The sequence below is a fragment of the Hemiscyllium ocellatum genome, chromosome 19, assembly GCF_020745735.1.
Source record: "Hemiscyllium ocellatum isolate sHemOce1 chromosome 19, sHemOce1.pat.X.cur, whole genome shotgun sequence".
Taxonomy (NCBI): Eukaryota; Metazoa; Chordata; class Chondrichthyes; order Orectolobiformes; family Hemiscylliidae; genus Hemiscyllium; species Hemiscyllium ocellatum.
In genome coordinates, this window is record NC_083419.1 from 41,713,294 (window position 1) to 41,728,069 (window position 14,776).

The 14,776-nt window shown below is 39.7% G+C and overlaps 1 protein-coding gene across 1 annotated transcript in view; it reads right to left on the reverse strand.

The window, feature by feature from the left end:
- The window catches only part of LOC132824721 (synapsin-3-like), a 298,538-nt gene that overhangs the window by 164,699 nt on the left and 119,063 nt on the right, over positions 1-14,776 (reverse strand). The window contains exon 4 of the mRNA XM_060839391.1: positions 11,589-11,680. Coding sequence (XP_060695374.1) covers positions 11,589-11,680 — 92 coding nt within the window. The remainder of the gene's footprint in view (positions 1-11,588; positions 11,681-14,776) is intronic.

Sequence of the window (14,776 nt, forward strand, 5' to 3'; positions counted from 1 at the left end):
TGAGGGCTTGTTTAATAAAAGAAGGAAGCATATGTCAGGTATAGACAGGATAGATCGAGTGAATCCTTAGAAGAGTATAAAGGAAGTAGGAGTATACTTAAGAGGGAAATCAGGAGGGCAAAAAGGGGACATGGGATAGCTTTGGCAAATAGAATTAAGGAGAATCCAAAGGGTTTTTACAAATATATTAAGGACAAAAGGGTAACTGGGGAGAGAATAGGTCCCCTCAAAGATCAGCAAGGCGGCCTTTGTGTGGAGCCACAGAAACTGGGGGAGATACTAAATGAATATTTTGCATCAGTATTTACTGTGGATTATTTTTCATGTTGCAGTATGGCATTCACTGTAGATGTATATTGTGCATTCACGTATGGTTTGTGTACCAGAGTCATCAGCACTGGTGACCCTGGATAGTCCTTGTTACTGTGGCCTTATAGTTCTGGTTGGTATGCACCCCAACACAAATGTCCAAGCAATCAATTGCACCTTGCACTGCAGCAAAGCCTGCGTCATGCGAGAACGTGGGAGCGCACGAGAAATTCAACCCCATTACTCCCAGACCCATCACAAATGTAAACATTACATTACATCATCAGGCTGTCCAATTCAACCTAAGTGTCTAATTTAGCTTAAAGAAAATGCACACCAGGTTTCTTCCCATTGGCAAGAAAATACCTTTATTGTAATCAAGCTGTTATTAACCACTGACAAAATGAAACATGAATTATTAACACATAATCCTATAGCTTAAACCTTGCACCATGTCTAAAATTAGGAGAAAGTGAGGACTGCAGATGCTGGAGATCAGAGCTGCAAAATGTGTTGCTGGACAAGCACAGCAGGTCAGGCAGCATCCAAGGAGCAGGAGAATCGACGTTTCGGGCATAAGCCTGAAGAAGGCCTTATGCCCGAAACGTCGATTCTCCTGCTCCTTGGATGCTGCCTGACTTGCTGCGCTTTTCCAGCAACACATTTTTCAACCATGTCTAAAATTCCCATGCACACACAAGCACAGGCAAAAAGACAAATTTTGTGGTGAGCAAGGGAAAAAAAAAGTCAGAGAATATCAGTCAGGATCACTGATGTTAATAACATACTTTATTTTGGTTTCTTTTGATTCCAACTCCTTGCTGAAGTTTGTTGAGACGCTGTCAGTCCTTCATTCACTGTTTGAGAAAACATTTCCCCTTTCTCTTACTAAAGGGAATTTGCTGAAGAAGCAGCTTAAAGAGAAGAGAAAGGTGAGGGAAAATAGCTCACCACTAATGCCTTCTTTATTAACTTCTCCACACCGAAATTGGGAGGGGGGTTTGGGAAGTGATACATGGAGAGAGAGAGATGGCTGCTTGGAGAGGGAACACTGTACAGGGGTGTATATGCAACTCACAATGTGTTCCGGTAAATATTATTAGAACTTCAAATGCCTTCTTACAGCTTCTTTGGCTTAAGCAACTTCCTATTTTTAGCCGCACTGTCTAAAACAAAGTTACCTTTACATCTGTAATACTAGTGAAGCCATGTGTTCACTCTGCCTTCTAGTCTCTGGTGAGAAAGAATGAAGTGTTATTCATTCTCAGAGTAGACCACCTCAGTAACTTCCCTCAAACCACAGTGACTGGAAAATGCAAAATAGTGTGAATTTCTCCAACTCCGGTCTGGAGGGAGCCAGATGTAGAGACATTCATTGCCATCATCACAGACATGAATAGCAAGGCCCTTCCCCTCCTTTAAAGTTAAGGTTCTGGTGACAGCCATTGGCAGATTTCCTTATTGAATCCCCCAATGTATGTCTAGTGGTCCTTGCTGATCATGATATGGGAGGAGTGCTCTCTGAACAGATATTCTCCTCTGTTGAGGACATGTCCCTATACCCCACCACCACCCTCCTCCCCACCTTACTCATCCTTCTAGTTCTGCATGATCTTTGCACAATCAATGTTTGTGGTGGAAGGTGTGCCATTTTTATATATTTTAGTATAATTTATTTTTCATGATGGGTGTTTGACTAAATTAGTGGCAAATGGGTTTTATGTAAGTCTGAATGGGTTCAATGATTAACTGGTAAGCATTTCTGTAGTCATGGTGATTGATTGTGAAACAGTGAGAGAAAGACCTCCCAGAGAGTAATGCTTTTCTTTGTTTGCCTTGGGAGAATTTTGAGTGAAAAATATAAACAGTTATGCATTGGATATTCGAGGACTGATTATTTTCTTCTTTTGATTAAAAAAAGCTTGTTTTTAGTTTCAATGTGGGCAGTTCTCCACGCCTCCTAGCTGAAGCTGGATGTGTAAACAGGAGAAAATAGTTTAGAATTGTTCAAAATGGGTTATCTCAGTGTAAGAAGCAAAACAATAGTTCTAGACTAGAAATGTTTGTTTAAAACCCTGAAGGGGTTATTTAAAGCTAAGAAGGTTAAAGGCCAGTTGTATGTTCCAGAAGAGACTGTCCTATTCTCAAGATTGGGATTGAAACTACAGTTAAATTAAGCAATGATCAGGGTGCTAGAAAAAAATAATTCTCTTTGGTGGGATTACAGTAAAAGAATGCCTTTGGAATTAGTGTAATGGGATAACATTTTTACCATGTGTTTCAAAATCTTTAAATTTGTCTTATGCAATTAGTTTGGTTTATTTTATTGTATCTTCATTTCTTTTGCGTAATACATTTAAGATTTATTGTTAAACTCAATTCTGTAGCAGTGTATTTATATTTCAGTGAAAGACCACTTGATTAATAGCAAAAACAAGCAACTGACAAGCCAGATTTCAGTCTGGGATCTGATTTGTCCAGTAATAACATCAGTTGAGATCATAACTGCTTACACTCTAATCCAAGAAGGAGGACTTCAGGTCCAGCCATGTCTAGGAGTAACATTTAAAGTCTGCAAAACCCTCTGCACCTTCTATGCAACTTTTATAACTTCAAACAATTCCAGAAAGCACCAAAGGTAGAATAGGGAAACAGTGGGACAAACACACATTCAACTCTGCAAATTTCAGGGAGAACTGTGGCTCACTAGCTGGAGTACTGAATTCCAAAATGGGCCAGCAAATTAGGTAATGCCTGTAGACGGATAAACTGAGCTACCTGATCCACACGCTCATGGTCCATGTTCACTGTGCACTTGCAAACATTTTCAATAATATTAGACTGAGTGTGAATGCGAGAGTGAGTGCATGAGCAAGAGTATATGAGCGAGCATGAGAAAGAGAGAGAGTGTGCAGGAGAGAGAGAGCAAGCACAGGAGAGAGAGCAAGCACGCGAGAGAGCCAGTGAGCAGGACAGCGAGCGAGCGCAGGAGAGAAAACACGTGGGTGTGCACATGTGCACTGCAAACACCATCCTGGATCATAAACGACACTTGAAGTATCAGAAAACAGACATCAATGAGTTCAATTTCTCACCCCATAAACTCAATGTTCATAGTATCCAGGCAATCCAGGACAGAGTAGGGACTCTCACTTTTTATTCAGATTAAGATTTGAGCTCAGGTCTACAAGTTGAAGGTAGAGTGCATCATCCAGTACTTCAGCAAACATAGTTAACAATAAAATATCTCAATGATAATATACAGATCTCAAACAACTAGCCCATACAATGGGAGATCCTACCCCAAATTATCACATTGCACCTCACTAAATAACATGAAGGCCACTGATCTGGGTGTGTAGGTCCCCAGGTCCCTAAAAGTGGCAACACAGGGGGCCAAGGTGATTAACAAGGTATATGGCATGCTTGCCTTCAGTTTGCTGAGGATGGAATAAAAGAGTTGGAAAGCCATGTTGCAGCTATATAAAACCCTTGTTAGGCTGCATTTGAAGTATTGGGTGCAGTTTTGGTCACCACACTACCAGATGAACATAGAAGCTTTGGATAGAGTGCACAGAAAGTTCACCATGATGTTGCCTGGTCTTGAGGACACTGACTAGGAGGAAAAGTTAAAAGATTAGGTTTGCTTTCACTGGAAAGAGGGCGGCTGAAAAGAGACATGATAGAAGTCTATAAAATTATGAGAGGCATAGATAGGGTGGATAGTCGGAGGGTTTTTCCCAGGGTTGAAGTTTCGAGGTGCAAGGGGAAAGTTTAAGGAAGATGTGTGAGCAAAGTATTTCACACAGAGTGGTAGGAACCTAGAATGCACTGACAGAAGAGGTGGTGGAAGTAGGCCCATTGGCGACATTTAAAAGGCATCTGGATAGTTACATGAAGAGGGAGGGAAGAGAGCGATTCAGACTGAATAAGGGCAAAGATTATATAGGGTATGATGATCAGCACAGGCCTGGAGAGTCAAATGGCTTGTTCTTGTGTTGTACTTCTCTTTTGTCCTTTTGATCTATACAAGAAAAACAGAAAAAGAAAGGACAAAAGGGAGGAGAGGGAACGTTCTCAAATGCCGATATACCTGCTCCCAGTTTGCCAATGAACAGTATTAATAGATGCTGAAGAATAGGTTGTTTGATTGCCCTTCACAACCAACACACGATTCAGGTTGACACATTTTTTTTTAAATCTATGGATAAAGATACAACACAAAATTTAAAAACATTTCATACCATGAGCAACCCAAAAATCATTTTCTCCCCAAATCCAATTTATTCTACTTAGCTTAAAAATTCTCCAGAATTTATATAACTGTCGTCATTACAAGAGCTTGTTTGTAATCTTTAAATGGGTTGCTTTCTTTGGCTTGGTGTCAGCTTAAAATAATACAGGCTGTACTTTTCCAAAGGCAATCACTCAACCCTCGAGCAGTTCCCGCAGTCTGATCCAAGCCAAGTTCACAAACTCTTCAATGCCTATCCTATGCTATGAGCAACCCTGGCTTTCTCTCATCCATCAAAATGCTGCTTCCCAGATATACATGGACACTACAACTTTTCCTACTGTCTCTCAGAACACTGCCTTTGATTCCAAAAGAAGTAACTACATTAGGACAATGAAGTTTTTAAAACCCTGTCCTTTAATGCTTCTTTTCTGGGATTCCCTGGCCAAAAGACCAAGCAATAACCCATCCAAATTGTAGGGATCTTCTGGAAGGCAACCTAATTGGCCACTGAATGGTTTTTCTCTCATTCTTTCGAAAGTGTATGGTTGCCATTTGGTATCATTCTATAATGACCAAATGAATTACTGATCATCTCAGTGCACCTTCCATAACTTCAGAATGCCATGAAGCACTTTTGAACTGATGAACTACTTTTGTTTGTAAACGTAATCTGATAAGTAAATGAATGATCAGGAAACTGTTTTCAGGACATCTGGGAGGGATTAAATCGGTCTAGACACAGGTGATTCTCCTGATCATCTTCATCTTGTAGCAGAAAATCTTTTATGCCCTTTTGAGAATGTACACAGACATTGTCTTAATGATTCATTTGAAAGAAAAACAATTTCATCAACAATCCAGCATTTTCTTAGTATTGCGCCAAGGTTATCTACTCATCTATCTGGATTGGGACTTGATCTTGTGATGTCTGACTCAGAGGCAAGAATAGTTCCACTGAGCCTAAACACTGAAATTTTCTTGAAGAGTTTCATTTCAGTATTATATGTAGCTCACCATATTAAGATTTTTTTGATATATGCAACAGAAATAACAAATAATGTTTAAATCCATTGCTAAAAACTGAATGATCATTATCATGTTCAGTTGTGGAAGGTATCAGTGTATTTTGTTGCACTACCAATTATGTTACAGATGCAAATTTCACAACTTTGAACTCTGGGACAGTACATACCCTGATCCTTCAAGCAGTTCAAACATGTATCATTTTGACATCTGTAGTGAGGCAGACTGGTGTCTCTTGTCCGTAACTTCTCTCATTGCCTAATCCTTCTCCCAAACTCTGACAGTTCAGGACTGTAATTGAGAAAGCATGTCACCATGTCTGATGTTACTGAAATGTTCAGTCTCATAAAAATGTCGCGCTTCCACTCAATTGGCCTGTATCAATTGGAGTTTACTAGAAATAACAAGTGACCTTACTGAAAAATATTAAGATCCTAAAGAAATCTGATAGGTTGGGCGCCGAGTGGATATTTATTTTTGTGGGGGAGATTAAAACTAGAGGAAATAATCGAAGAATCAAAAGCTTTCCTTTATGATTTATAGGAGGAGAACTTTTACCCACTTTGGGAGGCTGGGGCACTGAACCTATTCAAGCCAGAGCCACACGGATGTTAATCAAGGCCCTAAAACTTGCAAATGATGCATACTGATCTGAATTATCTTATATACTTCAAGATGAAGCTCTAGTATGACTAGCATGTTCAATTATAAGTATTACTGTTTTGTAACTTTTTTTTATTCCCTCTACAGGTTATGGAAGTAGTTAGGTGAGTAGAGCTAATATCACAATCAGATCATGCACCATCTGAATGAACAGTGCCTCAAAGAGCTGAATATCCCACTTCTGCTCCGAGAAAGGTTCTGAGAAAAGTCTCACCTGCCTGGGACCAATTGAAATCCAGCTCCCTGAAGGCTATTCATTCATTCCACTTGCAGAAAACATTTATCCAGCTGCATCTTTAGTACCAGCTAATTCCATTCATCTGCTTTTCTAACTCTTGACCTTACGCATTAATACATTTTTTCTTCCAAGCTTTGGCACCCTTTGCAAATCTTTCTCACACTCTGCCAACTTGTGTTCACAACATTTTCCCAAAAAACTGTTCCTGGTCAGCTCTTTCATCACCTTCAGAGGCCTCCTCATTCCTGACCTTTCCCCGCACGTTTTGGGCACCTTCATGGGATCATTTCCATGATACCCGGGCAGTGCCAAGTGTTTCTGGGAATGACGTAAGATGGGGAAGCAATCGGATGTCACACTCACTATCGGGGAGCAACTACAGTTAAGGCAGCGCGTTTTGATAAGATTTGGTAAAAAATTCAATTGTCCTCACTGCAAGAATCACTCCACAAAACTTGCCATGACTCGTATTTAAGTCAAAAAAAACCCCATAGGTTCAGCCCAGCATTTCAAAATGAAGTCATTATCCAAGTGCCAGCAATATCAATAAGCTAGATCAGTTCCCAGATTGGATCATATCTGTATGTTACTAGAGCGTACACAGTCTGAAAGAAAACAACAACATTAACGAAGGGATTTTCTTGACTTCAGGGCATCAAAATTACTTTAAGGCCAATGAAGTATCTTTGAAGTTTCGTCATGGCTGCAGTATAACCAGTCTTAAAATGCTTTTAATCTTTCTGCCATATAATTACTTAGGGAATTACAATGAAATAGAAAGACAGAAATGAATTGTGTAATCCTATTGTTACACAGAGTATTCGGTCTGAGAAAAGTGAGAAATGTGGTGTTTTAGGGCAAGTTAGTGATTTGATTGAAATTTCCTGGTGAACAGCCAGACTATTGACTGACAAGAGTCAGAAACTGTGGGAGTTGGGGAGAGGCCAGAAGTTTGACCAATCATGGAGAAGTTTTAGTTGGGCCTGAGGGAACGTTCTTGATCCCGCTGGTCCACAGGCAGTGCTATAAAGGTGCTTAACTTGTAAATCCCTCGCCCATCTCAAAGCCAGAAAAGCCAGCAATATGCAGTTAAAAATAGAAGTCTCATTAAAAATACAGAGGCAAGCAGCTTCCTTAAAAATTGTCAGCAATCAACCCAGCTGCTGGGAGTCGATCAGTCACTCATCCTTCATCCCATCTCTCACCAAACACTGGAAGTGACTGGGAACAAGCTGGCTTAGATTCAGGTGTGGGAGAAAGTGAGGACTGCAGATGCTGGAGATCAGAGCTGAAAATGTGTTGCTGGAAAAGCGCAGGTGGTCAGGATGCATCCAAGGAATAGGAGAATCGACATTTCGGGCATGAGTCCTTCTTCAGGAAGGGCTCATGCCCGAAACGTCGATTCTCCTGCTCCTTGGATGCTGCCTGACCTGCTGCGCCTTTCCAGCAACACATTTTTAGATTCAGGTGTTTAAATTTTAACTTCGTGCTCAAATCTAAAGTCTCATATTTGAGGATTAAAATCTCTCCCAGATTATTTTTACATGATCTGGGATGACCCTCGAATTAACTGGTCATATAGCTCCAATTATTCAAAGCAAATTGTGATGTTCTTTAACATGGACTGGTGTGCAACAGCATTTCCCTTCAAACTCCAGGTTCCAAGGTGACAATATAGCAGCCTTCCTTCTATAAGAGCAATGTCCCTTTTATAGGAAATGTGCCTTTAAACAGGGAAGGTTGCTTGTACCACATACTTGGTTCTGAGTGTTAATCAGCCCCTTGCAGTGTGAAAAGCTGCTGATCACATGGTTGAGAGAGGCGTGTAGATGGGATCTGCTCAAGGCCATACTGCAGTCATACAAATGTGATCAGTACGCCTATTTAATTTCTTCCCAATTCCTTTTGGACAGACCATGAATAATCTCAGAATCACAGAATTGTTACAGTGCAGGAGGAGGCTGGATGCATCACCTCTCTGACCTACTGCTATTCTGCTGTCTTTTCCCCATAACCCTGAATGCCACTTCAATGTAAATCATCGACCAATGCCCACCTGAATGTCTAAATTAACTTGCCTCCAGGGAGTGCATTTCAGAGTCTACTTCTTGTGTGAAAAAGATTTTTCCCCTCCATCACTTTGTTGCTTTTACAAATTAGCCTCTCATTCTCAGTCATTTTACAAACAGAATAGATTCTGCCTGCCTCCTTTGTCCAGACACTTCATACACAGAAAACTTCGATCAGATCTTCTCATAGCCTTTTCTTCTACTTGACACCTGTCATGGAAACACTTTTGCTTCTTTATCTTAATTTCCTAACTTTTTTAATACACCGAGCTCAGGACTTGTTTGCCTTTTGTGGAACATATCTCAAACAATATCATATTTGAAGGTAGCCCATTGTTCAGCTACAAATTATCCCACCATCCTTGGTTTCCAGTCTGTCTACCTCAGCTCTGATCTTGCCCATTGAAGTCAGCTCCCCTCCAATTCACTATTCTTTCTCTGGGTTGTTCTTTGTCCTTTTCCACTATCATCCTAAACCTTCCAATACAATGATCACTTTCCCTGAAACTTCCTGTCTGACCATTTGAGCTATCCAATTTCTAGACCAGAGAGTAAAACGATTGCAAGACCCTGCAATCTAAATTACAACTGGATAATCCTTAGAATCAAAGCTCAAAAGATTTTCCTTTATTTTCAGTACAGCTCTTTGGATTGTCTTTCCTAGAGGATTTTGGAGTCAAAAAAAAATCAGAAAGTGCTCAGAGATATTTTGTAAAGGAATCCATATGTATTTCCCGCATTTACATGAAGCATGAAGAGAATCCATCGCTGGTGCTCTGTTACCCACTGAGCAGAACTATTCCCTAGTCCATTGTACCTCACTGCATTGTGTTGTCCCTCAGAATACTGTATACATTCTTTGCACTGAAGCATACTGTGTTTCTGCAACTGAATCTGCAGAGTCCTTTCCTAAGGTATTGAGTCCTTTACATTTCACTTTAACTCACTGTGGACGGTTCTTTTCAGCGTACTGTAACTGACTGTGCCAAATTTGTCTCCACAGTTCTGTAACTCATTGTATAGAATCCTTCCTCAGTACACAACAACTCACAGCATGGTGCACTATAATAGTATTGGCCAGTATGCTGGATGCAATCAAACTAAATTTGAACCATTGAACCTAATGCATTCTTTATGACAAAGTGAATGTGGGTCAACATCTGTCCATTTCATGATGTTGCTAAAAATCAACTTACTGTTGTATGTTTCTGTGTTTGTTTTCAGTTCCATGATCCTTCCCTGGGCTTAACTTTTTGCTTTCACTACATTTTATTGCTTCACGGTCCTTGGTAATGTTATCTACAGCATGACAAATATGCAATTCAATATTTAAATTATTTTGCTTTTTCACACCTGTTAAGTCACTGTAGAAGCCATGGGCAGAAACAGAAAAGATACTGAGGAATAGAAAGAAAGAAAGACTAAGATCAAAGCACAATCAGCTCAAAAGCGATTTAGGATTTTAAAAGAATTTTGAGAGATAGGAAAGCAGTGGGGTGAAAGGAGAAGGTTTTGAAGAAAAGGAGCAGAGTGTTTGATGTAAAAGAAATAAACTAGTATTGCAGGTGTGACACATACACAACAAGGGTGGACGCTAATACTCTGCTTTTACAGCCACAACAGACATTTCACTATTTTTCTCAGCCTTGTATTTGGAGCTTTCAGACATGCACTTGTTTCAAACCTGTCTCAATCATCCATCCAAAATGTGTCTACCCAACTGTCTGAATCAGCAAACCATGTCTGTACATTTTTCAATAAAGTATTTTCTTTTTAAAACCACATTACTCTTTCACATCAGGATGGTTATTTATGGTCCTGAAAAGCCACAACACCAACAAAACACATTGGGTATTTTTTTGTTATGTAATAAAGGTCTAGACAACATACAATATTACCATTTACAAATAAGTGCTGTGGTTTAACACAATTCATGTTTCTAACTAAAACATTTGAAAATAATGACAACAGTTTCCAGAAGACATCTAACAGTTGGCCAACTAAGTCAATCATTATCGCTCGCATCAATTAAGTGCAATGGGAATTGTTTGGATTGAGAAAAGCTTGAGAAAAGATGTGATTTCACTACCCCCACCCCGCCCCCTCCCATCCCCACTAAAAGTAAAAATAAATCATCAGAACACGTGCAGATATTGTTATTTTAGTAGGTTTGTTATTATAGCCCCTCATGCTTTAATTTGACCAATCAAAGGAACAACACTCAAAATAATGCAGAACAATCCATTCAGTCCTTTAAACCATTTCATGGTCTTCAATAAGAAGCTGTGCAATGACGTCATTTAGTGGTTGTTAATAGGAAATATATGGGGAAACAACATGGTGACTTGGTGGTGGGAAAGCTGTTTAGTTGTGTTTAAGAGAACTTCTCAATATGAAAGAAAAAGCAAGGGATGTTCTGGCACAGTGGCAGTGTCCCATCCTCTCAGCCATTCCCGGCTGCTCCAGAGATGTGTCAGAGCATCTCTGAAAAAGTTGATTAGAAAATAGATATGTTTTTAAAAATAAATCAAATAGAGAATAGCTAAAAACAAAACAAAAAAAAACAGTGATTTGATGGGGGAAGGTTGTTTGGTTTATGTGTGATAACACTTCCACATAAGAAAAAATTAGCAGATGCAGGAGGTGCTGTGGGTAGTGTCCCTACTTCTGAGCTAGAAGGTCTGGGTTTGAGTCAGACGTGCTGCAGTGATGTGTAATAACATCCCTGAACAAGCAGATTAGAAAATAAAATTAGCTGACCCAGGAAGGGCTCTTGTGATGTAATGGTAGTGTCCCTGCCTCTAGACCATGAGCTGCTCCTGAGGTGTATAATAGCATCTCTGAGCAGGTCAATTAGAAAAATATTATAAAGCAGACTAGGGATGTGTCTGCAGAACTATCTGTCCTGGACTTGGACTTGCTTATGTTAGTGTTCAACAATAAACGATGCTTCTTATCAGTCAGGCTTTCTGAGTTATTTTAATTAGTAAAAGTGCACAGCTCTGTTATCACAATCCTCTCCAAACCAAAACATGTTTCAGTGTCCTACCTGACAACTTTAGTTCCATTCCGGATCAGCTGCATGTCAACCATACATCCTCCATTCACGTACGCGGCCAGATTTAATTCGGAGAACTCTGCCTGTGTTGATAATTGCAGGAGAAAGCAATGAGTTTTGTTGCACCATTAATACCACATGCACAGAACTAATATCGAGACCACTGCAAAACAGAATTTGAAAAACAACAAGTTAACTGTTAAGTAAGGAAACAGTAACACCTTGTTTGCAGACCAATGAACTGGGTACTGCTAAGATGATTCATTAGGTTCCATTTCATTCTGTTCCTTTCAGGTATAATTGTGCCAGATAAAAATGGTCACTCATTTGAAAAAGTTGAATTCAGGATTTTACGTGTTCCATTGAGAGCTCGTAAAACTGAAAATTGAATCTGCGACCTCCTTCAGTACATGAGCTTTTGATCCCAATGAGACGGGACGATAAGGCGAAATAAAACGCAACAGAAGGCGAGATACCACAAATCACTGTGCTGCATCTTCACAGCCAATGACAGAGCATCAAAGCAGCTAACCCTGGACATGTGCGAACATGTGGTACAAGTATAAATATAAGGAGGGGGAAAAAAAGATGTGCTAGCTCTATCACCCCATTAGCCACTGGCAGTAAACAACACAATACTGTCCACTGGCTGCTTAATTCTCACATAAACATTCCAAAAAATCTCTCTCAGGTTGGTGAGAATGACCACAAACGTTTGATTTTCCACATTCTTGGAATTTCATATGAATTAGCTTTACTGCATGGAGTATAAAAAGGGTGCATCACATCGTTAATTTATGTAACTCAGGACAACCGACCAGTTCAATGACCTGTTCCCAAAGGTACTTTGTGTGCCAAACACAAACATCATTAAAATTTATATCCAAAACTACACAATGATCTATCGCAGAGCAGAAACTGGGATTCAACATGATGAATGTCACAACTGTTTAAAAACCAGCAACAGGTTTGTATGTTTTTTCCAGAGAGTGGAGACCCCCTCACCATTCACTCCCAAATAGACAAAACTTATTGTTCTCGACCTTTTGTTGATCCTGGTCTACAGATGACTTCAGAGTACATCACGAGATAAATTTCTCAAAATCAATATTAAGAAACAGGACAGATGGGGTGTTGATGAGTAATATGTTTATATTTGTTTGGTTGACACCAGGAATGGGAGAAAACCAAATTATTTTAAAACTTTCCACATGTTGGGTTAGATCTGCTATCTTATGATTCTCTCCATACAGAAATGACTCGGCTGTCATCATATCCTTTCATTAATCACAGTTTCAGGTCCTTGAAGAGAACACGCCTCCAAATTGTCTTATGTGACATTTGGCATCTGTGGGAATCTGGCTTCCTATAATACATAATACCATACTGGTACATTTTTAGAAATACATATAAGTAACAATACAGAAATAAGCAATTTGCACTGACTAATCTATACTGCGACAATCCGTACTGCAGAACCTGAAATCGAAAAGAATCCCACAAGTAAAGAAATTACAAACAAGATACCACTTTTTGTAACTTTCAATTTAACAGTTATCAGAACCAACAAAAATTACATATTAATTAACAGGCAATGATATATTTTTTTTTAAAAAAAGCTTAATTTTAAATTAACAAATTAATATAAGGATACATCGTATGAAACCATAAACGTCCATTATGCTCGTAACATAACTGTGGCATCATGTGCAATCTACAAGATACAGAAATTCACCATGGCACTTTAGGTAGCACCTTCCAAGCCTACAAGCTCTACCATCAAGACGGACAAGGGTAGCAGATACTTGGGAACACCACCACCTGCAAGCTCTGTCCTAGTCACTCGCCATCCTGATTTGGAAATATATCACCATTCCTTCAGTGTTACTGGGTCAAAATCCTGGAATTCCTTCCCGAACATCATTAGGAATGTCACTGCACCAAATAGATGCCGTGTTGGGGAAGATTTCTCACCACCAACCTCTCAAGGGCGACCAGGAATCAGCAATAAATCCTGGCCAAGTCAGGAGTGCACGTAACCCATGAGTAAATAAACAAAAATGGACACTGGGATAGCTTTCCTGGACAAAGACTTTACAATTTGCTTTAATATTATCAAAATAATCATTGATGATTGCTGATGAGCTAACAAGCTTTTGCATTCTGGCAGTGTAATGATTGTAATAAGGTCAGCCATAGAATAGGAGTTCCCTGATTGGATCAGATTAACAGCCCCAATCAGGGAGTTCTGGCTGACTGATAAAAACAGTAGCATCCGAAGTTCTGGTATTCTAAGAGCTGATTCTGAAGAACCAGTACTAGAGTTAAGGACTTTTCATGAAAAGGTGACATGGTGATGGGATACTGGTCTTTTAGGAGTTTATTTTCAAGCAGTTATGCATTGGAATCCAAAATACTGCAGATGCTGAAAATCTGAAACAAACACAGAGAATGCTGGAGAAACTCAGTAGGTCTGGCAGCATCTGTGGAGAGAAAAACGAAGTTAATGTTCTGAGTCTAGTATGACTTCTTCAGAAAGTCTCTCCACAACCTCTGAATTCAACAATTTCCTCTGCTCTCCCTTAAAAGAGAATCTGAACAGTTCAGTTTTTTTAAACTCCTGACTTCCAATTTCCTTCATGACTGTATGTTTTTATAAAATCAAAGGTGTTTAGATGGAGTTAAGGTACAGCTCAGCTATGATAAAATTGCAGAGTAAGCCTGAGGGGCTGGATGATCTTCCCGAGCTCAGAGGCTCCTTTCCCACTCATTCAGGCAACGTTTTCAATTCCCATGCCCACCACAGTGCACCTGTGATTCTGAAATCACTGTTGAGCTCACCATGTCAGTGAAATGACATCCTCACATGCCAAGGCATAGTGAACGGGGACTCTGCAGCCAAGAATTGGCTAACAATAGAACATCACTGCAAACGTGGTCAGGGAAAATAAACAAAAGGCTTGTGGAGACATTCAGTTGGTTATTTTAAACATATGTTTCTAACCAGCATCATTATACCACATCAAAACATCTGACATTGGAGAGAATTGATAGGTTGTAAACGAAAAACCGAGGCACAAAATGATTTGCCAAAATCAGGCCTGGGTTGGTCGTCTGAATTCTTTTATATATTTAGTCTCAACCTCCTCTCTACAGAGTATTGCAACAGGGCAGAGGAA